At 43.9% G+C, this 25,139-nt stretch overlaps 1 protein-coding gene across 5 annotated transcripts in view; it reads right to left on the minus strand.

Moving 5' to 3' along the window:
- Positions 1 to 25,139, minus strand: part of NUP214 (nucleoporin 214) — a 95,002-nt gene that overhangs the window by 53,013 nt on the left and 16,850 nt on the right. For 4 of the 5 annotated variants that reach the window (XM_087869259.1, XM_087869258.1, XM_045771291.2 and 1 more), the window contains exons 12-22: positions 23,885 to 24,332; positions 21,992 to 22,167; positions 19,319 to 19,416; positions 16,452 to 16,538; positions 16,108 to 16,257; positions 15,060 to 15,218; positions 12,600 to 12,703; positions 10,576 to 10,758; positions 9,806 to 9,891; positions 9,624 to 9,707; positions 521 to 781 (exon numbers count right to left, since the gene is read on the minus strand). In XM_087869259.1, the coding sequence (XP_087725385.1) occupies positions 521 to 781; positions 9,624 to 9,707; positions 9,806 to 9,891; positions 10,576 to 10,758; positions 12,600 to 12,703; positions 15,060 to 15,218; positions 16,108 to 16,257; positions 16,452 to 16,538; positions 19,319 to 19,416; positions 21,992 to 22,167; positions 23,885 to 24,332 (1,836 nt within the window). The remainder of the gene's footprint in view (positions 1 to 520; positions 782 to 9,623; positions 9,708 to 9,805; positions 9,892 to 10,575; positions 10,759 to 12,599; positions 12,704 to 15,059; positions 15,219 to 16,107; positions 16,258 to 16,451; positions 16,539 to 19,318; positions 19,417 to 21,991; positions 22,168 to 23,884; positions 24,333 to 25,139) is intronic. The other variant, XM_087869261.1, reaches the window with a different exon arrangement.

The raw sequence follows: 25,139 nt of genomic DNA on the forward strand, positions 1-25,139 counted from the left end.
TGAGAGCCAATACTGACACCAAGCGTGGCAGCCGGCAAGTTCCGGGGCAGCATATGGCTACAAGGAACGAGCTGAAATGATTTAGGATTTGAAAGGCATGAGTGTGGATGTTGCTTTAGAGCGAGGCAAACAGCCTCCTCCTCTTACTCATGAAAACCCCATTTGTGTGTGTGTTTTTGTTGTTGTTTTTTGTTTGTTTTAATGTATGTATGTAATCTCTCCACCCAACATGGGGCTCGAACTCATGACCCTAAGATCAAGAGTCGCACGCCTCTCCGACTGAGCCAGCCCGGTGCCCCACACCTGTTTTAGAAATACCAGCTTGACTCAGCAGAAGAACTGGGCCAGTGTGAGCCCTGCAGGGCCCCTTCTTCCTGCCTCTTTCAGATGTTTAGAATTCAGCTTCTAATTTCTGGACTATTAGCAGAGAGGGGCTGGACTTAGTGGTGTGACAGTATAACAGCCACGTACGGCTCCTCCAGCAGACACAGACCTAACAGGGAGCCCGCAGTGCACTTACTGGACGTTCCCATCACGCCAGGTGAACCATGAATCAGGTGAGATTTAGTGAAAGGCGTTGCCTGCGGCAAGACACCGGGCTGGATGGAAGGGGTGCGCACCACAGGCGCGTGCCGTGGGACCTGCGCCACCGTGTCATCGTCTTTACAGGACGCCCGCGTGTCTTCGCTCTCCAAAGACTGGGAGACGGACGACGTGGAGCTGGCTTCATCCAAGTCTTCATAGTATCTCTGAGATAGGAAGGCTGACCGGGACAGGCTGGCTACCAAGCCCAAAACAAAACACAAGTTAGACGATTCGAGTAAGTCTGCAAGCTGTGTCATTTTCACTGTCGATACAGAAATACCCAGTTTAGAAACACTTGAATTACAACTTCTTTTAAGTGGAAGAAGCTGTCGTGGAAGGTGAACATACACGGTTTGCCGGCCCTGCTCCAAGGAAGCTTTGAGAAACCGAGCGGTGTAGGACAGGAACATTCTGACTGTCAAACAAAATCTGAAGTGAGAGACAGAATGCTTGCTGTGCAGGAGACCTAGAGCTGCAGCCACAAGTTCTCACAGACAGAATACCAACAAACCTGGAAAGTACCAGACAAGCTTGCACAGAAGAGCCTCTTGCCAACGACAAACTTCTAAGAACAGGTCACACGAACTGGGGAAGACCAAATGTCCTCAGTCTCCACGCCTCCAACATCCCCAACCCTCAAATGATTCTTTTAAATCAATCAGGTTAAAAAAAAAAAATTCCTGACTGAAACTAATTCTGACTTTCCCTCTTTTTTCCGCTTCTATAAATGATGAAGTAAGGCCTCACACTAGTTTGGAATACATAGGACTACGTGTATACTAGAAAAAACACAAACCAAACCAAGACCTAGCCCTTTCTAAAGTTACTTAAAAGCACTGCTACTATTAACTGACTTGGTTGCCTGACAGGCACATCACTCTGCAAGATTTTATTTGTTGCACTCACCAAATGCAACTGAAAACCCATGCTACCTGCTGGGGCTGCGGCACTGTTCAGCTTGGCGGTCATTAGCCATATGTGACTATTTAAGTTAAAAATAATTAAAAGTAATTAAATGAAAACTGCAAGTCTTCAAGCTTCACCAGCCACGTGGGGCTATCATACTGGAGTGCACAAATACAGAACATCTCTCATCACTGAAAGTTCTACTGGACAGCACTGGGCCAGAGTATTTTCATGCAAGTAAACAGGCAGCAGGGTTACTTGGAAATTCCATCCATAACCACCAGCACTGCTAGTAAAACTGCAGTGCGTATCTTCTGAGAACTTATTTGGTGCCAGATGCGATACAAAGGATCTACATAAATTATTCCATTTAATCCTCACAATTATCCTATAAACGAAAAACTGCTATCAGACTTTATAATTAATACTTAGAAAGATTAAGTATTTGCATAAGGTCCTGAAGCTGCTAAGTGGCGGACCAGAATTCAAATCTAGCTGCATCTGACTTGAAAGACCATGTTCTTAACAATATTACCAAACCCTGTGCTGGGAGGAACGGTGATCCCATGACCTTTGCCCCTGGGGCCACACCATGGTTACGTTTCCTCACATGGCAAAGGAATGTTGCAGACATAATCAAGGTTACTAATCAGTTGGTCTTAAAATAGGAAGGATATCCTGAATTATTCAAGTGGGCCCAAAGTAAAATCTCGTGAGCCCTTAAAGGCAGAGAGAGGAAGCAAAAGAGGAAGTCAGAGAGCTGAGGCCCGAGAAGACCTCACCGTGCTCTTGCTGGCAGGCATATGAAGCCAAAGAAACACGGACCTCAGTCCGACAGCTGCAAGGAGCTGAATTCTGCCAACAAGGGGAATGAGCTTAGAGGTGGCCTCTTCCCCAGAGCCTCCAGATAAGAGCTCGGCCCAGCCAACATCTTGACCTGAGTCTGGGAGCCCGGAGCAGAGGACAGAGTGGAGCCACACTGCTCCTGGACTCCTGTCACGCACAACTGTGAGAGCATAAATAGGTGGTACTTCAAGCCACTACATCTGTGGTGACTTGTAACGCACAGAAAATAAGTAGAAACCCCACATTTTCTTAGGGCCATACTGCTCTAAAACAGTTCTCTAAAATCTTAGTTCCTGAGAGGTAACAGCAACAAAAGACAATTCCCATTCATCGCCTTCAAGAACTGGATAGAGACTGCCATAACTATGCTTAACTCCCAAGGTCTGATAGAACCCAGGAGGTCTCGTGTTTCCTTCCTTCATCTTTATTGATGCCATTCACTGACCTTGGATGGAGGGAGATCCACTGCGTGAGAGATGCAATGGCTATGCTCACTCACAGAGGCCAGGAGCCTGGCCTGCCCACTCTCCTGATGGCGCTGTCTTCACAGCTGATATGCCCACTCCCTGCTGGGATCAAGGATGCGGCTACCTTCCTGGCATTAGAAAAGGGGCCCCACTGAAACCTAAAGAATCTTATTCTGCATAAACCCTAACTTAGGTTAGAAAAGGCAGAAAGCCATGTTAACAGAAAGAAAAAAAAAGAAATCATCATCTCAGTAGACACAGCAAACCTCCCATCTCATGGGGAACTACAGATGCCCACTCACCACTTTAACGGACTCTGCACTGGAGGTCCTAGCAAGTGAAATAAGGTAAGAGAAATAAAGGACCAAAAAAAGAAGAAACAAAAGTATTAGTACCTAAAGAGACTACACCTGTTCCCATAGAAAGTTCAAGAAATAGCTACGTACATTATTTGAATAAATGAGTTTAGCTAGGTTGCTGGATACAAAGTCAACACACAAAAAATTCAATATATTTCTATTATCACATCTAACATAAAATAAAACATAAAATGAAATTTAATGAAGAAAATCCACCATTACAGCAACATCAAAAATATTAAACTCATAGGAATAAATCTAACAAAAGATGTGTATGTTCTTTACAAAGAAAACACTGAAAGAAATTAAAGACACAGATAAAAATACACCATGTTTAGGAACTAAAAGATTAACACGGTACAAATGCCAATTCCCTCAAGTCGATCTAGAGATTTAATACAATTCCAATAAAAATCACAACTTTTCTTCGAGGGTTGAGGGGGACAGAATTTACAAAGACAATTCCAATATTAATATGGAAATGCAAAGTACCCGGAAGAGCCAAAACATTCTAGATCATGGGTCAGCAAACTAAAACCATGGGACAGCTACCTGTTTCTATAAATAGAGTTTTACTGAAACACTGACATGCCCACTCATTTGAATACTGTCTGTAGCTGCTTTCCTATCACAAGGGCAGAGTTGAATTAGGTACAACAGAAACCATGAGACCAGTGAGCCTAAAATATTTACTACCCAGCCCTTAAAGAAAAAGGTTTCCAACCACTGTCCTAGACTGCAGAACTTTCTGTGACAATGAAATTACTACTATCCTGTTACAGTAGCCACTAGTCACATGTGCCTACTGAGCACTAGAAATGTGGCTACTAGGGTTGTATAACTGAATTTTTAGCTTAATTTAGTTTTTATTAATTTAAATAGGCTACTGTATTAAGACAGCACAGCTTTAGAATCTAGAAAAAGAACCGTGCTGAGATTTATTTTAGTACAAGGTAATTAAGGCAGTGTGGTAGCAGTGGTTTCTAATCACTGTATGACACCAAGAGACCTACATATAAGGATAACTGATTTACAACAAAGGTGGCCACAAGCGGGGAGCAAAGGAGTCTCTTCAGTAAACATTACCGGGACAATCCAATCTCTAAACACAAAACACGTGAGCCATACTTTATTTCTTTCTTTTTTTTTTTTTTTTTTTAAAGATTTTATTTATTTATTCGACAGAGATAGAGACAACCAGTGAGAGAGGGCACAAGCAGGAGGAGTGGGAGAGGAAGAAGCAGGCTCATAGCAGAGGAGCCTGATGTGGGGCTCGATCCCATAACGCCGGGATCACGCCCTGAGCCGAAGGCAGACGCTTAACCGCTGTGCCACCCAGGCGCCCCCATACTTTATTTCTTATGCACAAGTCAATTCCAGACAGTATACACAAAATGTGGTATACCCATACAATGGACCACTACTCAGCAATTAAAAGTCATGAACTACTTACGTTATGCGTCATGCGCGAACCTCAAAAACATACTAAGTGAAAGAAACCAAACAAAAAAACTACATATGATTCCATTTATACGCAATTTCAAAAAAAGGCAGATCCCTACAGAAAGAAAACAGATCCGTGGCTGCTGGGGGCAGAGGAGGGAATGACTATAAACAAGCACGAAGAAACTTCCTGAGTGGTAGGAGTGTTCTAAAACTGGAATGTGGTGATGGTTACACAATTCTGCAAGTTTAATAAAAATCATCATACTCTACACTTATAAAAGATGAATTTTCTAATATGTAATTATACCTCGATGCAGCTGTTTAAAAGAAAATCAACTCCAGGTAGATGGGAGATCTCAATTTGAAAGGGGAACCATTAATATTTTCAGACAATAAAAAAGTGCACGCATACTCCTGTTACCCAGCACTAGAGAAGGATTTCTTAAAGAGAACATAGGAAGTACCAACTGCAAAAGAGAAACCTGGTAAGTCTATTTTAAAATGAAGCACTTCTGTTTGCCAAAAGACATCATTAAGAGGGAAAAAAGCGAAAAGTGAGTACCTACAATCCATATAACCAACAAAGGGCTGGAATCCAGAATGAATACAAACTTTCATAAATCAGTAAGACAGATTAACCAATAGACTGATGAGCAAAAGATGCAATCACGCACTTCACGGAAGTCAACTACTAACCAAATACTTAGTAACACATACACAGGTTACACAAAAGTAGTTAAAAGGAAAAAGACTGACAATATTAGGCTTGGCAAAAATGTAGAAAACTGAGATAGTCATACGTTGATGGTATAAGTAAAATAAGCTGGTACAACCACTGTGGAAAACCGTATAGAAGAATCTACTAAAGCTGGGTGTGTGGACAGAGTAGGAGCCAACAATTCCATTCCTGGCCACGTGACCAAATATAAGGAGTACACATGTGCCCAAAGATGTTCAGAACAACATTCTATTCTATCACAGCCACAAACTGGAAACAGTAAATGTCCACTAAGAGGAGAACGGATAAGCAAATGTAGCACATTTATACAGCCAATCACTATGCAGTAACAAAACGCTTCCCATGCCAGCATGGGTTACTCTCACCAACCTGATATGGAATGAGAAAAATCCATCCAGAGAATAAATGCGTGGATATGCACAGCCTGCAAAACCCCAAAAAACAGGCGATGCCAAATGACAGTGTCTGAGGAGACATTTCTCAGGTAATAAAACTGCCAAGAAAAGCAAAATTAAGGAGACTGAAGAGAATGACAACTTAACGCAATGTCCAATCCTGGACCGGATCCTTGATTTTTAAGAGAGGTGCTATGAAGGTCATAAGAGGGACAGCTGGCAAATTGTGAGTATGGACTGCATATAAGATAACAGTGTTCTGTCAATGTTAAATTTCTTTCTTTTTTTTTTTTTTAAGAGATTTTATTTATTTATGTGACAGAGAGACAGCCAGCGAGAGAGGGAACACAGCAGGGGAGTGGGAGAGGAAGAAGCAGGCTCCCAGCAGAGGAGCCCGATGTGGGACTCGATCCCAGGGTCCCAGGATCACGCCCTGAGCCGAAGGCAGATGCTTAATGACTGCGCTACCCAGGCGCCCCTGTCAATGTTAAATTTCTTAAATCTGATCATTATATTATTGTGTAAGAGAACATCTTGTTCTTGAAGGGCACATGCTGGAATACTTAGCAGTAACAAGTCCTGTCTGCAACTTATTTTCAAATAGTTCATCAAAAATAATAATAGAAAGATGTGTACTCTGAAAACTGTAAAAAACTGATGAAAGAAATTCAAGACGACAAAAAAAAAAAAAAAAAAAAAAAAAAAAAAGGAAACACAGGGGCTCCTGGGTGGCTCAGTCAGTTAAGCGTCTGACTCTTGATTTCTGCTCAGGTCATGATCTCAGGGTCCTGGGATCCTGAGCTTTGTGCTCAGCGGTGAGCCTGCTTGGGATTCTCTCTCTCCTTTTCCCTCTGCCCCTCGCCCCCCTTGCACGCACACTCTCTCTCTGAAATAAAAAAATAAATCTTAAAAAAAAAAAAAAAAGAAAAAAAGAAAGACATTCCAAGTTCATGGATTGGAAGAACAAATATTGTCAAGATGTCTATATTACCCAAAGCAATCTACACATTTAATGCAATCCCGATCAAAACACCAACAGCATCTTTCACAGAACTAGAACAAATAATCCTAAACTTTGTATGGAACCACAAAAGATCAAAAATAGTGAAAGCAATCTTGAAAAAGAAAAAACTGGAGGCATCACAATTTCAGATTTCAAGTTATGTTACAAAGCTACAGTAATCAAAATGCTATGGTACTGGCACATTAAAATAGACACAAAGATCAAAGGAACAGAATATAAAACCCAGAAATAAACCCACGCTTACGTGGTCAATTAGTCTTTGACAAAGGAGGAAAGAATACACAATGGGAAAAAGAGAGTCTCTTCAACATATGGTGTTGGGAAAACTGGACGGCCACATACAAAAGAATGAAACTGGACCACTTTCTTACGCCACACACAAAAATCAACTCAAAATGGATTAAGGACCTACATGTGAGACCTGAAACCCTAAAAATCCTAGAAGAGAGCACAGGCAGCAATTTCTCTGACATTGGCTGTAGCAACATCTTTCTAGATATGTCTCTTGAGGTAAGGGAGACAAAATAAACTATTGGGACTACATCAAAATTAAAAGCTTCTGCACAGCAAGACTAAAAGACAACCTACTGAATGGGAGAAGATATTTGCAGATGGCATATCCCATAAAGGATCAGAATCCAAAATACATAAAGAACTTACACAATTCAACACCAAAAACCAAACAATCCAATTAAAAATGGGCAGAACACACGAACAGACATTTCTCCAAAGACATACAGATGGTCAATAGACACACGGACAGATGCTCAACATCACTCATTATAAGGAAAAAGCATTCAAAACTACAATGAGATACCACCTCACATCCGTCAGAATGACTAAAATCAAAACCACAAGAAACAAGTGTTGGTGAAGATGTGGAGAAAAGGAGCCCTCATGCACTGTTGGTGGGAATGCAAACTGGTGCAGCCACTCTGGAAGACAGTATGGAGGTTCCTCAAAAAAATTAAAAATAGAACTACCCTACAATCCAGGAATTGCACTACTGGGTATTTACCCAAAGAAAAACACTAATTCAAAGGGACACATGCACCCTGTGTTTAGTGCAGCGTTATTTACAATAGCCCAATTACGGAAGCAGCCCAAGTGTTCATCAATAGATGAACGGATTAAGATGTGGGGTGTGTGTGTGTACAGACATAAAAGAGAATGAAATCTTGTCATTTGCAACAATAAGGGTGCACCTAGAGAATATAATGCTAAGCGAAAAACTGAGTCAGAGAAAGACATATACCATATGTTTTCACTCATGTAGAATTTAAGAAACAAAACAAACCAACAAAGGGGGAGAAAAGGAGAAAGGAGGGCAAACTAAGAAACAGACTCTTAACTATAGAGAATGAACTGCTGGTCACCAGAGGGGAGGTGGGTGGAGAATTGGGTGAAAGAGGTGATAGGGGTTAAAGAGGACACTTGTCATGATGAGCACTGAGAAATGTACAGAATTGTTGACTCACTGTATTGTGCACCTGCAACTAATATAACACTGTATGTTAACTATACTGGAATTAAGATAAAAAACTTAATAAATATATTAAAAAAATAATAACAATAATGTGAGCACGTGTGGTGGAGAGGAGAAAAATCAAGCAATTGTGACCAACGCTACTGGGAAATATGGGTGAAGGGTAAGTGGGTGCTCAGTATTATTCTTGCAGCTAGAGTTTTGAAATTTTTCAAAATAGCAAGTAAAAATTACAAATATCAAAAGGAAAAAACCAAGCAAATAAAAGCAAAGGCATACTTTCATTAACGTTCATACAGTGGTACCTCTTGGGAGCAGGAAGTCTGGGGGGCACAAGAGGAGTCTAGGAAGTTGGCAATGACAAGGTTCTGGACATTTTTGTGTTCTTTTCTGTACATGTGTTATAGTTCACAACTTTAAAAATTAAATGTTTAGGGGCGCCTGGGTGGTTCAGCCAGTTAAGTGGCTGCCTTTGGCTGAGGTCCTAGGATCAAGCCCAGCATCGGGCTCCTTGCTCAGCAGGGAGTCTGCTTCTCTCTTTTCCTCTGCCCCTCTCCTCTGCTCGTGCTCTCTCACTGGGTGGCTCTCTCTCTCAAATAAATAAAATCTTTAGGGGCGCCTGGGTGGCACAGCGGTTAAGCGTCTGCCTTTATTTATTTATTTATTTATTTATTTATTTATTTATTTATTTATTTTTATTTTAAGATTTTATTTATTTATTTGACAGAGATAGAGACAGCCAGCGAGAGAGGGAACACAAGCAGGGGGAGTGGGAGAGGAAGAAGCAGGCTCCCAGCAGAGGAGCCCGATGTGGGACTCGATCCCAAAACGCCAGGATCACGCCCTGAGCCGAAGGCAAACACTTAACGACTGCGCTACCCAGGCACCCCGAACTTTTTTTTCATTAGTCACATGGCTTCTTTTCCACAAGTGCATTGTGCCATCATTCCCTTATCAGCAGTTTTTTGCTTTATTTCCTAAGTAGTTCCCCCTACCCGAATGCAATTCTACTCAAAAGCCCATACAAATTAGACAAGTAAAGCATCTCCAGACAAAGCGGAGGCCTGGGTCCCTGGTGCCAGCTCAGGCTCCTCCAAACCCTTGGGAAGCACCACCACATAACTGAAGGACTGCAGAACACAATGTCAGAGCCACGGCAACTACCTTGAACTGCCCTGTCCAGTATGTATACGCTGCTCCCTACTCTAATATTCAGATGCACAACAGATTCTGGGGACATTTTCTCTATTTCCTATTAAGAACTAAAGGAAAACACAAACACGGATACACACAGACTCCTCCTTCCAGCCTACTTCCATACCAGGTACTCCATGTGTGATACTAAAAAATTCAGGACCAGTTCCCTTTACCTGGAGCAGTGGATCTCACTGGGGGGGTCTTCCTCTTGGCCAAGAAGTTTCTCAGCTGTGCTTGTTTCACAGGGGACAGTTTAGCTACAAGAAATTCATGAACCCGTAAGTGCTTAAGACTTGGTTTTTAAGAAGGCAACAGAAGAAAACACAGAGTTAAAGAATGAGAAAAATGTGTTTACCTGGCACTCTGGACAAGGACTTGGTGTGAGATTCTATGGTGGTTTTCAACAAAGCGTTACGGAGACTTTCGAGGTCACTGTCAAAACTGAAAAAGGATCATGTTATATACAAACCAACTATGATGTAAGAAATCTCCCCAAATATAAATGTGAGAGATGAAAGGCTCCCCAACACAGAAACAGGAAATCTGACCAATCAACCAACATAATCAATCCAAAAGGAAGAGATTACAATCTCGAACACCCTCCCTCCCCAACCCCCAGCGAACACAGCACTAACAGAGCTGTAGCACAAAGCGCAGTTAGAACGTACACATTTGGCTTAAAGGCAGAAACATTAAATCAGCCTGGTAACTTCAGGAGTAAACTATCTAACTGCCAGGCCTGAAAGTTTCTACTCAAACAAAATGACAAGTCTGAGCTTCTAGACACGTTAATCAATCTAATTCTACCAGGTAATTTTCGAAAGAACAGAGCTATTTCTAGAGACTCTGCCACGTCTACGGGCGCCTGTTTCATTTGGCACGCTTAATTTAACTCTCCAATCATCCCCTGAGGCAGGTATTGTTACTCCCATTTTTAAGCCAAAGGAACAAAGGATCAGAGAGGGTGAGGAACCTGACCAGGATCACACAGGCAACAGCAGTCACTTTCAAACCCACATCTGAACTGCTCTACGACTTTTGCGCCTGACTCCCGAACAGTTATCTATTCCTTCAACCACATTCATCGAGTGCCAGTAGCATCGACAGGCCTGTTCCCCTGCACACCCATGAGTGCCGCTCTGGGAGGTGACATCCGAGGGAAGGCTCCACTGGGAGGTCTGGTTATAGAGACGGAGCTGCTGGAGACTGTCCACCAGGTGATTTAACCTCTTCCTCTGCTGGTTGATGATTTCCCGGTTGTTGGCTAGGGTGTTAAACAGGGTCTCCCGCTCTGGCACAAGCAAGCGTCTGTTGACAGCAAGGAGGAAAGAATTCAACATGAATGGTCCAAGTATTACAACTTTAACAGTGAAAGAATAAAATGGAGAACCCCCGGTGGACAGGCAGCATCGGGAAATTAACCAGAATATAAAAACGGGATGAAAGCTTCACAAGGAAAATAAAGAATGAGGAAGGAGAAGTTTAGGGTAAGTAGGCTGGGCCTGTAGCAAAGGCCAGCAACATCAGACAAAACCTCACAGAGATTCCGGGGAAGAAAAGGGCGGGGAGTGTCAAAAATGGGGGGGGGGGATGCATTCAGCTACATACTTAGGGTTTGTCTATTTTCCTGCATGTCAATTACACCAAGAAAAAAAAGCCCTGGGGTCCACTAGAGATCTATGGAAATCAGTCATTTCTTCAGGGTGCTGTTAAGAAACACTGGGATAAGATCTTGGTGTAGGAACAAGGAGGTACCCCACCTGAAAGATCTAAAACAAGAAAGGAACAACAGGCCCTTTCTTTCTGGTGACAGGGCAGTTCAACATAAATTTTTAAAAAGCCATTTCAGTAGGGTACAAGGTAATATTTAGAAGGACTTCAAAACAGAGATGCGCTAGAAAAGTACAGATTTATGAACTTAAACTCTGCAGAAAAGGAACTTAAAAAAAAACCATGTAAAGTAGAAAATGCACGGTTGTCATAAAGGGGAAGAAAGCCTGGTCTCTCTGTTAGCATCATATACTTTGTAAGAAGCAACTTACTAATTGGCAGAGAGCGATCCATCTGTCACGCAGAACAGAAGGCTCCTGCTGTCAGGTCAAGCCAGTCCCTCCCACCCGCTTGAACATGAATTCAGAACCAGCGCAGTGAGCTGGGAAATCTCTAATGGGGATCGACTGCCCAGGGGACAAGTGCCCAGGCCACAGAATCCTCCCCCAGACCAGCGTCTGCAGCATCGAGGCTCACCTCCACCTTCCCCTACCTGTGCTCCAAACTGAGGCTCTCAGGTCAGGTACAAAGCCTTCCTCTGTGTTGTACAATATGACATATTAAATTCTGTTTGCTGAATTTTAAGCACACTCTAGCCCAGCCCCTGACATCACACCCAGCTTGTCCCACTTACAAGTTCTGTGATCCCACAGAACAACAAGTAAACAGATCATTTCCCAGTTTGGTTCCTTACAGGCCTAATCACAATAATCAAGTGTAGGTGTTTCAGAAGCCGAGCACTTTGAGGGCTCATCTGTTTCTCGGCTTTCCTGTGGGCACTTCACTGTTCTCACGAAGTATCGCCTTCTATTCCTTCAGGGAAACAGATGGCATACAACCAAACATCTGGGGACAGAAGACCAGGGTAGTACAAGGTTTTCCTGCGCCTCTCTTCCTAGTTATCCACACTAATTAGGAATGTTTTCTCAACAAGAAGATTTGGAATATACAGAAAAGTACAAAAGAAAAATTTCTCTTAATCCCATCTCACAGATATAACTGAATATTGTGACAGATTTATTTCTAGCCTCTTTTCTATGTTTAGACTTCCAAACTGAGATCATCCAGTATGATTTTTATCTTACCTCTTCCATATTTTCTGGGGGGAAAAAAATTCAGTGGTTACACAGTACTCCACGTTAAGAAAAAAATGTGACTGGACTTATTCAGCCACTCCTCTAACTTCTAACATTAGGTTGAATCCAACTTTTCACTGTCCTAAATTGTGCTGCAATATAAATTCTTTTATGTAAACTGTTGCAAAGGTTGCTATAATTTCTGTCGAACAGATTTCCAGAAATACAGTGACTGGGTCAAAGAGAAAGAACCACCGCCGGGTTCTGAGTCAGGGCCCGTGGCGGATGAGCGACCTCGCTCACTTTTGTCTTTTCTTTTGTTCCAGATGCCGGTCCCATTCTAAGTCTAGCACGTCGTTCACATCTTGGACAGCAAATCTCACGTATTGATGAAGGCGCCGAATTTCCTACAAGAAAAGGCGAGAAGGCAAATGACTTGAGTTTTCCCGTAGCTGGAGGAGGGTGTACCAAAACAATCAAAATAATCATACAATATTTCTATACCGAGAACCATACTGAACAGAGAAAATAAAAGAGGCTTTAATATAATCATTAGAACGTTATAATTAAAACAAACAACAGAACTCAACCTTTTTAACTGCGACAGAAGCAGCTACCAACACAGGCAAGCAGGTTGGGTGTGCCGGCCTAGGGTTCCGGGGAACACACGCGGTTGCTTATTCTCATTTGTCAGCTCCTATAAAGTAACTCAGCACGCTCTAGGAATTTTCCACTGCACTCTGTTGCTCCAACCACACATCCATTTGGCTTTTGCTCTCCCACCCATGAAATTAACTATAATACAGACAAAATTATCCTACAGAAGTGCTGAAAATAATTCTGAACCTATCTATTCATAGCATAGGACACGTAAGTCTTCTTACCAGTTAGGAAAAACTCATCTCTTCTCAAAGAATAGTATCAGCACTAGACAGGGAACTGACCATTCACTAAAATTCACACCGATTTACTTGAGGCCTGCAGTAATTTTCTTTAGACTTCAGTCTGGTGTTAACTTTCATGGCTACACAACCCGACTCTCAAAAATGAAAAGTGAAATGAGGATGAAGCATTCTATTAAACATGTATACAGAGAAAGACAATGTGCTACACGCTAGGAATAAGTTTTTACACCTGTACAAAGTTCTTACTGTGCTTAACTGTATTTTCAAAATACTTTTGGCTAAGGGTGTACACCCTGAGTGAAAAAGAGCAAACTGGCCTTTCAGAAGAGCCGGGCTGATTCCAGGAAGCAGTAGTAACCGTAGCACCAGGGATAACTCGCAGCTCACTACTTGGATGGCTGCAGGGAGGCCCTCTCCTTTGAGCACCTCAACTGCCGCCGTGCCTCGTGCGTTCGCGAGCTGCTGCTTCTGAGTGCCCTCCCACTCTGTCTACCAGAAAAGCCAACTTCTCTTTTAAGGCCTGTCATAGAGACTTCTTCTCTGTGGCTTAGCTGCTCCCTCATCTGCACTGCTATAGCAACAGATCCCACGTTGTATTTCTATGTTCCCCTTTCCACCGCCACTTATCCAGCTGCGGGGACGGCCCAGCGTGGCACAGTGGAGCCAGGCTCCAGCATCTGTTTCCTTACCCTTCTTTTGCGCATGGTATGTGCTCGATAAATGCTATTATTATCTGCTTAAGTACTGTGAAAAAAAGAAAAGCATTTCCTTTTGAATGGGGGAAGTGTTCCCCCAAAAGCTGCATGCTTTTCTTTTAGTTTGGACACAGAGCAAGAGGTGAAAACGCACGGAGGAACAAAGTGATTCTAGATGCAACAGGGAGGTGGTCGTTTGATGAGTGGTAGGCAGGGAGCCTGCTCTCTCTTGCTAAGACAGTAAACAGCCACAGTCCTCCAGCAACACCACAAGGGCTGAGAGACACAGCAGGGGTTCCTCAACCTCTCCAGGACAAGGATCACTTCGTTCCTTTTCCTACTACCAGTCCATTTGCCAGGTATGGGATGGAAATGGCAGAAAGCGTAGAGTCTGCGGTCTCAAACTCCCCGAGGCAGGAGGGGATTCATCACACTCACAGACCTCACATTCTAGGGGAGGAAGTTCAGAGCGGCCACCCGTGCACCATTTCCCACCAGGACTCTGGGCAAATGTGAGGAGGGAGGAGGTGACCCCTCTAAAGACTGTGATGCTACAATTTTCAGTAAATTGAAAAATGAAAACAAAAACCAGATTTGGCTACAACAGAGAATAAGAATAATTATAAATGAATGAGAGAAGTAACTTTGCTGAAGTATGGTGTACAGGAAAGAGCTCCAGCAGGTGGAGCTTTCCAACTGTTCGATCGTACTAACATCATCACCGTGGTCAAGCTCCTGAGACCACGGGGCCCAACTTCCTCAACTGTGTAATGGTATCAGTAACTCTCATCTTGCAGCGCAGGTGAAGTCTAGAAATAATGTGTAAAACACACCCAGCACCGTACTTAGTGCTCAATGAGTAACTGCGACACAAAAACTTATTATTTATGATCTGATTTTTAAATATATATTTTTCAATGGTAGGCTTTCTACCAAGATTACACTTTAATCAAGAATTCTAATGTTAGTTTTAATTCTACAAAACATGAAGTGGAAAAGTGCTCTTTTCTTGGTCACAGCCAAGGACACCTATGGAAAGTGGGCAAATTATTCACAGGAAATCGACAACTTCCTAAGAGCAGGCACCCGCACCAAGACCTCGCAAAGGAGAATGACCTGCAGGAGTCCGTTTTAAACAGCTCACTTGGGCTGGGTTCTCCTACCTGGAGCTGGGCTTCGCTCTTGGGGTCCAGGGGTCTCTTATAGAGCAAGTGCAGATACCCCGAGTCACAATCCCTCTCGTTTTGTTCCCTGGCTTCTTCCACACCAGCAAAGCCCTCGAGTAAAGTTGTTTTCAGGGTACTGATATCTCCATGAAGAGACTAGAAAAGGTACAAGGGCCGTATTGAGACAAAGAGTGGCATTTCTGAGAAACACGCCTTTCTGTCCGGATCAAGGACAACTATTTGGTGTTTCTCAAATAGCTTACATGATGCACCTGTGAGTATTCAAACAGAAATTCATAGAAAAAAAAAATGCACTGCTTGGAAAGGAAAATACAAATATTCACTTTTTTTACAGTTATTTTTTCTTCCTCATTGAAAAACCACATATTCTAGTGACCAGAAACTCAAAGAGTAAGAAAAGCTACTGACAGTACCTACAGTCCCACTACCTGGAGACAATCACTGCCGACACCCCAGAGAACTCTCCTCTTTGCAAGCATGTTTTAAGAGCGGGGCTCTAGAGGCAGACAGGCCGGGACTGGCACATGGCAACTGGGTAGCTCTGGGCAAATTATTTCACCTCTCTACGCTTCAGCCTCCTGACTTGCAAGACAGACAGAGCAATACCACCTACCAAACAGGATGGTTTGAGATCAGCAGTAATACTTGGTATTTCTATACTGTATATGCTCTTAAACCTAACTCTATTATAACCTAACAATTTATTATAAAATAAGGTAACTTTTCAAATATACCTAAATTAGAAAGTATAATAGACTTTTATGGAGTGGCTGGTATAGGTCAATGGGGTGGAAACTATTATTCCATTTTCTATATGAGAAAACTAAAACCTAGAGTAGCAACATTAACTTGTCTAAAGTCACATAACTTGTTAAGTACCAACGAGAGGATTTGAACTTGGGCATTCCTAGGTGAACTACCCATTGTTCTAAAAAAACAACACTGGGCCCTTGAAGAATGGAGTGCTAGGAGAGCAACTATCGAAGTGCAATCCAACTCCGGAAGAACGTCAGCGAGCACAGACCTCCGTGGTCTCTTTAATCTCCAAAAGGAAGGTGTGCAGGTCGTCGGATTCCATTCGCAGCATCTTCATCTCCTCCGAAGCGCCCACTTGGAAACAGGCTTTGGAAGTCCGGGCCTTCAGCTCTCCCAACTCCTTCTGAAAGTGTGCAATCTGCGGGAGCCAGAAAAGAGGAAGGCCCTCGGTCTGAACGCTGTCACTGCTCCCGGGCCCTCACAGCACGTGGCCCCCGGGCGCACCACGGCTGAACACCAGGACAAAACAGTCATGCACAAGTCTGCACTCGGAGCCACGCCAGGCTCACGCTCAGAGCTACTTCTGGAAAAAATCTGCAGGAACGACTTTACCTCCTCTCCAATTCCAGCCATCACAGGATCTGACTCTTTCCACTGATGTCCCTGCTTTTCTGTGACGGGAGGCTGAAGTGACTTCGCCTGAAATGGAAGGCACAAGGTTGACAGACGCACCCCCACCACACGTATGGCCTCTTGAAGCAGCTGCTTCAGTGCCTGGCACCCTCACAATACAGTCACTACTCCCTCACCCATTCTTTCGAACCCATACTGACAGGGTACCTACTTGCTGTGAGGCATGTTCCAGACAGTGGAGAGAGAGGTGAACAAGACAGAGGAGGTCCCTACTCTCCTGGCAGTTAGGTTCTCCTGGGCCAAGACAGGTAAGAAGTAAACAAGTCAGATCATTCCAGCTGGTGATAGTGATAGGACAAAAGTAAACAGAAACTTAAGAAGAGAAAGGGGGCACGACTGGAGAGAAGGCCCAGAAAGTCCTCACTGAGCACAGTCTCTGGACTGAGTCCTGAGGTAAAGCAGAAACTTATGGAAAGTTCTAGGGGAAACACCTTCCAGGCAGCGAGGGAGCAAGCACAGAGACTGCGAGGCAGGAAAGAACTCTGGCATGCTGAAGGCCAAGAGATAAAGTAAACGTGGGCCAGAGAAGTCAGGGAGGGAAGTGGAAAGGGCTGGGCAGGTCATGTACGACTAAACCAAGGAGTCTGGATATTTTTCTAAGAGTGCTGGAAAACTACTATTGGAGTTCCAGGAGAGTTTGTTCTTTGATTTATGATTTTAAAAGATCCTTCTTGCTGCTAAATCGAGCACAGATGTCAGTGAGAGGGAGAAGAAATAGGGAGACCAGTCAGGAGGGTAACAAGGCAAGAGATGACAATGGCCTGAAATATGATGCTAACAGGGGTGAGAGATGTGGATTTATGCCACGCACACGCCACATCAGAACACAACTGACACAATCTTCCGCTAGGAAGGACCAAGGGGAGCTTCTGTTAAATAGAGGGATCCAGAATGACTTCTGGGTTTGGGGCTTGAGGAAACCACCTGGAACAAGTTCTGGGGGAGACAGAAATCAAGAATTCTGCTATAGAGACATTAAAACTTGAGATGGCTTTTAGATTATTTGATACCTACAGCAATTACCATATAGAGGATTTTCAGACTGCATAAGCAATCAAAACAGCAAACATTTATCTAATAAATACCACGTGAGTTGCACCATGACAAAAGCTAGACCTATAAGCTGGGCACTTACTACGCACCCCGTAAACACCAAGCATTTATGTAACAAGTCCCACAAGGCAAGCATTATGCCAAAAGCTAGACCTGTAAATGGGGCATTTACTGTGTGCCCTGTGGGGGTGTGTGCTGAGGGCAGGAGTGGGGCTGTGGTTGGGAAAGAGAAGGAAAAACCATGACTCTGGTCCCGAGGGCATGCAAATCAAGTGGGAAAGTGACATAAAATTCTCTTGAAGTTAAACCATAATAATAAACTGAGGTGATGGATTGTAAATCTAAATATGAATAGAAAATAATAAAGCTTTTAGAAAAACACAGGAAAATCTTTTTGACCTTGAAACCAGAACACACAAAGCACTAATCATAAAAGAAAAAGTGACATACTGAACTATATTAAAAACTTGTCATCAAAAGACACCACGAGCAGAATGAAAAAGCAATTCACAGAGAAAGTATCTGCGTTATCTGTGTCCACACATGGATGTGTGTACCCAACAAGGAACTCTTACAGAAATCAGTAAGAAGACAGACAACCCCATAGAAGAATAGTTATAGACTTGAGAACAGACACACCATTAAAGAAGATATTCAAATGGCCAAAATCACATGGAAAAAAGACTGAATTGTAGTGGTCATCAGGACAATACTAATTAAAACCACAAAATACGACAATAAGAAGTGAAAAATAAACCGACGAGGATCCGGAGCAGCTGACTCTCACATGTTCTCAGTTGGCATTTACTGAGGAGAAATATACACGTATGTTCTATGACCCAGCAATTCCACTGCTCGGCATGCGCCCAGCAAATATGCATACATATGTTCACCCCCAGACCTCAACTAGCATGCTCACAGCAACGCTATTCGCAATAACTTAAACCTGGAAGCTCTTCCGATGTCTGTCCGGGGTAGAATAAATACTTGTATAGCCACCCAATGAACTCCATACAGCCACAATGATTGGATCAATCTCACAAACGTAATGTTGAGCCAAACTGCCCGATACAAGAATACACACCGTGTGATTCCACTTTAGAGAAGGTATGAATAGGCCAAACTAAGCTCCGCTGTCAGAAATCATAGCAGGGAGCCCCCTTCGGCAAGGGATGAATAACTAAAAGGACACAGAGGACACATGAGGGAGAACTCTGGGGTCCTGATCATGTGCCATTTCTTATCTGAGTGTTGGTTACCAAGGTGTATTCAGCTGGTGTATGGGAATACTTTCTTCCCCCATGTGTATAATATGCCAATAAAAAAATTAAGTAAAATAAACTGATATGTTGTGGATAAACGGAGATGTTTTGGAAAGCACAGAAAAAGAGGGCACTGTATAGATTTCTCAGTTACTTTGGGAACGAGAGAAAAAATCAGGCGCTACAGTCTTTTCAGACAGAGAGAGAATACAACAAAGTGAACAGCACAGTACGGACAAGCTCAGGAGCCAGCAGAGAAAACAAGGCTAAGACTCTGGGATTGAGATAAGTGGCTTTTAGAAGCACACATTACAAATGTTCCAAGCTCATATTTTAGTATTTCCCATCACATAGCCCTGAGCACTATTTCGAAGGCATGAGTTCTAAAACACGAAAACCCATTTTATTATAAACATGCATGACGGGCAGCAGATGAATACTCACACCATGGTAAGTCGGGCCTGAACATACCTGGGGAGAGCCTGACTTTGCCACTGGAGGGGTTATCCTGGGTGACTTCTGTACCATTGAGGGCACGGGGCCTGGGCTGCCCTGAGTAGACCGCCCTGCTGGAATAAGACATCAGAGAAAACAGACAGTGTTTCTTGCCATTATTTCTCCCAGCATATGTGTCCTTCCCTAAAATCTAAAAAAAAAAAAAAAGCTTCTCGGTGTCCCCAGCCCCCTTCATGATTTTTGTTATTGAGAGTGACACCAGTTTGTTAGGCCTGTTCCAAGATAACGAAAAAACATGTAATACATTTTTAAGTTTTCAGTAGTACGTTTTAGATGGGAAACTCTTTTATAAAGCAGGTAAAACTGGAATGTCTCTGATAGCAGTAGGTATGTGCATGTTTGTGCAGGCCCAGGAGGCTGGCCATTTGGCCCATCCTTACTCCCCAGAGACTCCTGTTGCACCCCTGGGAACTGGGGACAAAGTTCAAATAATCCCATTACCTTATAAGAACTCGCAGGGTCTTCAGGACCCTCCTGGAAGCTTCTAGAACAAGTCTTGCTCTTTTGCACATTAGAAACACCCAGGGAGCTTTTAAAAAACAAATATACCAAAAACTCATACCCAAACCTCACCTCCAGAGCGCCTGATTGGACTGTTAGGGAGAAGATCCTCCAAGGAGTCTAGAGTGCCACTGGAACTGTAATCCAATAACCCAGGACCCTCCAAACTTTAAGAACTAAATAACGGCAACGGGGATGGGGGTGGGGATCTGGGTGGTGAGCAGTGGAAATGGAGACCATGTATGTGCATCACAGTTCAAATGTTCTCGCCTACACTGAACACAGATGTGAAAAGACTAAGGCAAGACTCTTTAGCTTTCTGGGTCATAGACAGACGTCTTTCAGAATTGGAGGACAAGTCCTAGAATGAAGTGACTTTGGCAAACTCCACAAGGCAGTCTTTTCTCCTGAGCGATAGGTAAGATAGGTAAGAGATATGATTTCAGGAATTCCCAGCTCAGTGCCTGCTCAATATTTACCAAGATAACATTATTCCTGACACTCAAACACTCAATGTTTACCCAAACATGTCTGGCTACGTATCATCGCTGACATTCATGAAAATAACCCACTTAAAAACTGAGACACACCTGCAAACACCATCTAACCACATGAGCAAATTCATATTACTCGTGTCAGGACAAAATGAAATCATGTGACATGATACGCATCACCTACGTGGTATTACTGCCCAAAACTTTTATTTATTTATTTATTTTTTAAATTTTATTTATTAATTTGACAGAGAGAGACATCCAGCGAGAGAGGGAACACAAGCAGGGGGAGTGGGAGAGGGAGAAGCAGGCTCCCAGCGGAGGAGCCTGACGTGGGGCTCAATCCCATAACGCTGGGATCACGCCCTGAGCCGAAGGCAGACGCTCAACGACTGCGCCACCCAGGCGCCCCTGCCCAAAACTTTTAAACAGAATCTCATCGTGTGGAAACAATCAAGTCCAAACTGAGGGACCGTTCCCAAACTACTGGCCTGACCTCTCCACAAACGTCAATGCTGAGAAAGATGAGAACGGCTAAGAAATATCTGACACTTAGACTAAAGAGAAAAAACTGGAATAGAACATGTAGTCCTTGACTGGAGGGAAAAAGCCATAAAGAACATTATTGGGATAATCGTGGAAGTGTCAATGTGGGCTATTGATTAGATGATGGTTACACTTCCTGAGTGTGATAACATATCACGTACCCCTGTATTTATGAGATATGTGCTTATGTGTTTGGGGGTGAAGTCTCTGCAATTAACTCTCAAATATTTTGTTTAAAAAATATATGCTAAGGGCGCCTGGGTAGCGCAGTCGTTAAGCGTCTGCCTTCGGCTCAGGGCGTGATCCCGGCGTTCCGGGATCAAGTCCCACATCAGGCTCCTCCGCTGGGAGCCTGCTTCTTCCTCTCTCACTCCCCCTGCTGTGTTCCCTCTCTCGCTGGCTGTCTCTCTGTCAAATAAATAAATAAAATCTTAAAAAAAAAAAAAAAAAAATATATATATATATGCTAAAAAGACACCAAGCAAATGGTGCAAAATGTTACCAAGCATTGTCTCGGTGAAGGGCCCAGTCTTCACTACACAGTTTACGCAACCTTTCTGCAGGTATGAAAGGGAAAGAGAGGCCAGGTACATTTGCTCGTGGAGTTGTACCATGCACTCTGATCCAACCTGGTTGTAAGAACTATTTCCACTTGTAATTGTTATTTAATACACTTGCTCACAGTACGGCTGAGTGTGAAAATCACAGTTGGCCGTCAGAAGCAGTAAGCCAAAGAGTCACCGCAGGCTCTTCCTCCTCTATGGAACTTCACGAACTGTTCTGTAACTGCCCTTCATGCAGGGCAGGCTCCACATGAAGACAGATGTCACACTACAAGAGACTTCCTTTTGAATCATCAAGTACACTCAGCTCCATGAGAAATGTCGGGAGAGCCAAGCGTGGCAGCGGGGAGGCCGCGGCAATCCTCCCAACTGAGAGTACGACCGTCAGAGCTCATCAGTGTGCGATACAGGAAGCGAGAACAAATCATCTAGTCTGACTACGGTGGCTAGGCTTCCTAACAACTGAAACACGCAAATGTAAGAATTCGGAGCTGAGCTCTGGAGCAGTTGGCTTAGAATCATACCTGATGCCGAGGGAGAGACTGAGGACTTTGAAGACACGGAGCCAGGTGGTGCTGAGAGGGGCGTGGGGTGGCTGAGGGGTCCAGAAGCAGCCGGCTTGGAGGCAGAGGGGAACGGCAGCGTCGCGGGCGCACCCTGGGAGCTGACGGCAGGAGTGGAGGGAGCCACGGCAGTGAACCTGAAACGGCGGCCCGACTGCGTGAGGAGCGTGCGTGCTGAGGCTCCTTCACACTGGTCGTGAGCAATGCCACCAACGGAGGACTTACTGCTCCTACGGTTTTGCCTTTGTGACACATAAATGTTTAGCTCTTTCTTACAAAAGGTGAACGCTCCAAGGAAACATTTATCTTATCTTCTGCGTATTGAGGAGTAAACCACTCCATGAAAATAACGAGCACCTAACATGAGGGAGAAATGAAGTCTGTCAGGACGTGAAATGTTTTTCTTTTATCAAGCCAAGTGGAAAAAAAAGGAGGCTGGGAGTCCACTGTACTCAGGAGAGGCTAGTACTGTCCTTCTGCAGAGGCAATTCCTGAGAGCTTGCTTTGGGGCGCTCACCTTCTCTGGGGAGTGAGAAAGGCGGAGGGGAGCAGATCACCGTCTTTGGGACGCTCAGGGACATGGAAAGTTAAGTTTTACCTACACAGCAAAAGCCCGAAAACAATCTAAATGTCCAGTGTGAGCTGACTGGCCAGATACACTTCAGTGAGGCTACGAAGTGGAATCCCAGGCAGCTGTTGGCATGAGGTAGCTGTGTGACAATGGCAGCAGCGGGGGCGACAGCGAGCACCGCCTCCGTGGCAACGAGAGCCAGCAGAGAGGAGAGCGGGACAGCTGGGAGGGTTGCGAGGTATCAGGGCCCACTTTCTGCAGGAGGCTTGCATTCCAGCGGGGAGAACACAAGCAGCAGATAAAGAAGTAAAAAAATGGGGTCTGAGTGAGCTGGTAGGACCCACACGAGGAGGAAACCGAGGACCACGTTAAGGAGTCTGGACTGTCCTGGAAGAGCAATGAGAAGCCCGTGGGGACCGTCAGGCAGGAGAGTCAACTGATGCAGGTACAACTTCATAGACCACCGTGGTGGCTGTCACAAAGCAGTTCAGAGTAAAGAGGAAAAGGACTACAAGAGATTCATTCGCCCCATTGGACGTATATTCCTTACTGCTTCATTTTTTTTTAAAGATTTTATTTATTTATTTATTTGACAGAGAGAGGCAGCCAGCGAGAGAGGGAACACAAGCAGGGGAGTGGGAGAGGAAGAAGGCTTCCAGTGGAGGAGCCTGATGTGGGGCTCGATCCCAGAACGCCAGGATCACACCCTGAGCCGAAGGCAGACGCTTAACGACTGAGCCACCCAGGCGTCCCATGCTTCCTTTTTTAAAATAAGTAATATCAGGACACCTGGGTGCCTCCGTTGGTTAAGGGTCCAACTCTTCATTTTGGCTCAGGTCATCATCTTGGAGTTCTGAGATCCAGCCCCGCATCGGGTTCCGTGCTGGGCATGAAGCCTGTGTGGGATTCCCTCTCCCTCTGCCCCTCCCTTTGCATGGGCACTCTCTTTCAAAAAATATAAATAAAGTAATAAATAAAAATAAAATAAGGAGAATCTCCTACATTTTAAATCTGAAAAAGCAAAAACAAGCATAAATATATAAACCTCTAATGATTAAAAAATAAAAAATTCTAAGAGACTCTCCTGGATTCCATCCATTGATTAAACACAAATGTTTCCTATTGTTTAAATTCTTACCACTTGCCATTACTACTTTGGGAAACAGGAAAAAGAGAAAATCTATTCGTAACTTCACCCACAGTGACTCTATTTCCAGTGAATAACATGTGATATTTCTACTCATGCCACAGAAGCAGCAAACTTTTTGTCAAGTGTTACTTACTTCTCGCTAAGGTTGACCTTGACCGCAGAGGCTGAGGGTGGGAAGGCAGGCTTCAGTCCTAAGTTTGGAGCAGACACACTTGGCATCGGTGTGCTTTCCAGCGTAGGCTTAAAACCCGAGGATCCAAAGGAGAACGAGGCAGCGGAGGGCGTCATGGGAGAGGCCACAGGGGTGGGCACTAGGGAGGCTTGGGAAGGCGGAGCAAAAGAGAAGGTAGGTGCGCCCGAGCCACTGGAATATGGAGGGGGCTCCCCTGGGACAGAAGCAGATGACTTCAAGGATGAAGAACCGAAGGAGAACACAGCAGGAGCTCCACCAGCAGAAGGCAAAGAGAAGGTGGAGGGGGGAGCAGCCAGCGATGAAGGTGGGCCAGAGACGGGTGCTGCAGGGGCTGGTGTGTCGAGCTTCTGTGGGGCTTGAGAGGAGGTTGGGGTAGTGGGAGTACTCCCTGCAGTGAACAAAATGGAGGAAAAGGAAGGGAGAAGTTAGCAAGGTAACAATGGAGGTCAACATGACAAACAGCAAGTGGAAAGGGGCCGTGGCAGAACAAAGCCGGCAAGAACGGGCCTAGTTCAAGAGGGGAAGAAAAGGGAGCGGGGTGGACGGTGCGCTTGCCACCGCAGACTTTCCACATGGTAAGACAGACAAAACTTTGAAGGAAAAAGAGGACAGGGAAAGACGTTAGATTAACAGGACTTCACAAACACCCAGCTGAACCACAGAGGAAAATATGCATGTCTCACCAGTTACAGTGAAAAAGAAACCATTCTGCAACATTTCATAGCAATCAGGGTAAAACTTTAATTCAGACCTCCACTTCATAATAGTCACTAAAACCAGTTCCACCGAAATTAAAGATGTCTACACATACAGAAGGACATGTATGTGTCCATCTCAAAACAAAGGAGGCAAAAAGTGAGGAAGGTCACTGAAGAGTCTAATGACTTGAAATTTAGATGCAACCAAGAAAAAAAAATCACAAAAAGGAAAAGATTAAGATCTGACCGAGTAAAAATGGTTACATAACTAAAAGGTAAATAAACTAAAAAAATCTGTAGCAAATGACAATATGTTTTATGTATTTTTTAAAACGCTCATACAAATCGAGATAAAGAAATTTCAATACTCTGACACAAGCTGAGAACCTAATGCGAAAAATAATACATTCAATCTGTCTAATCAAAGAAGTGCAAATTTAAATGATGCATATTTTTATTGTTCTCTGAATTATCAAAATTTAAATATGTGTAACCCT

Source organism: Ursus americanus, chromosome 18 (genome assembly GCF_024610735.1).
Source record: "Ursus americanus isolate L20-20 chromosome 18, mUrsAme1.1.p, whole genome shotgun sequence".
Classification (NCBI taxonomy): Eukaryota; Metazoa; Chordata; class Mammalia; order Carnivora; family Ursidae; genus Ursus; species Ursus americanus.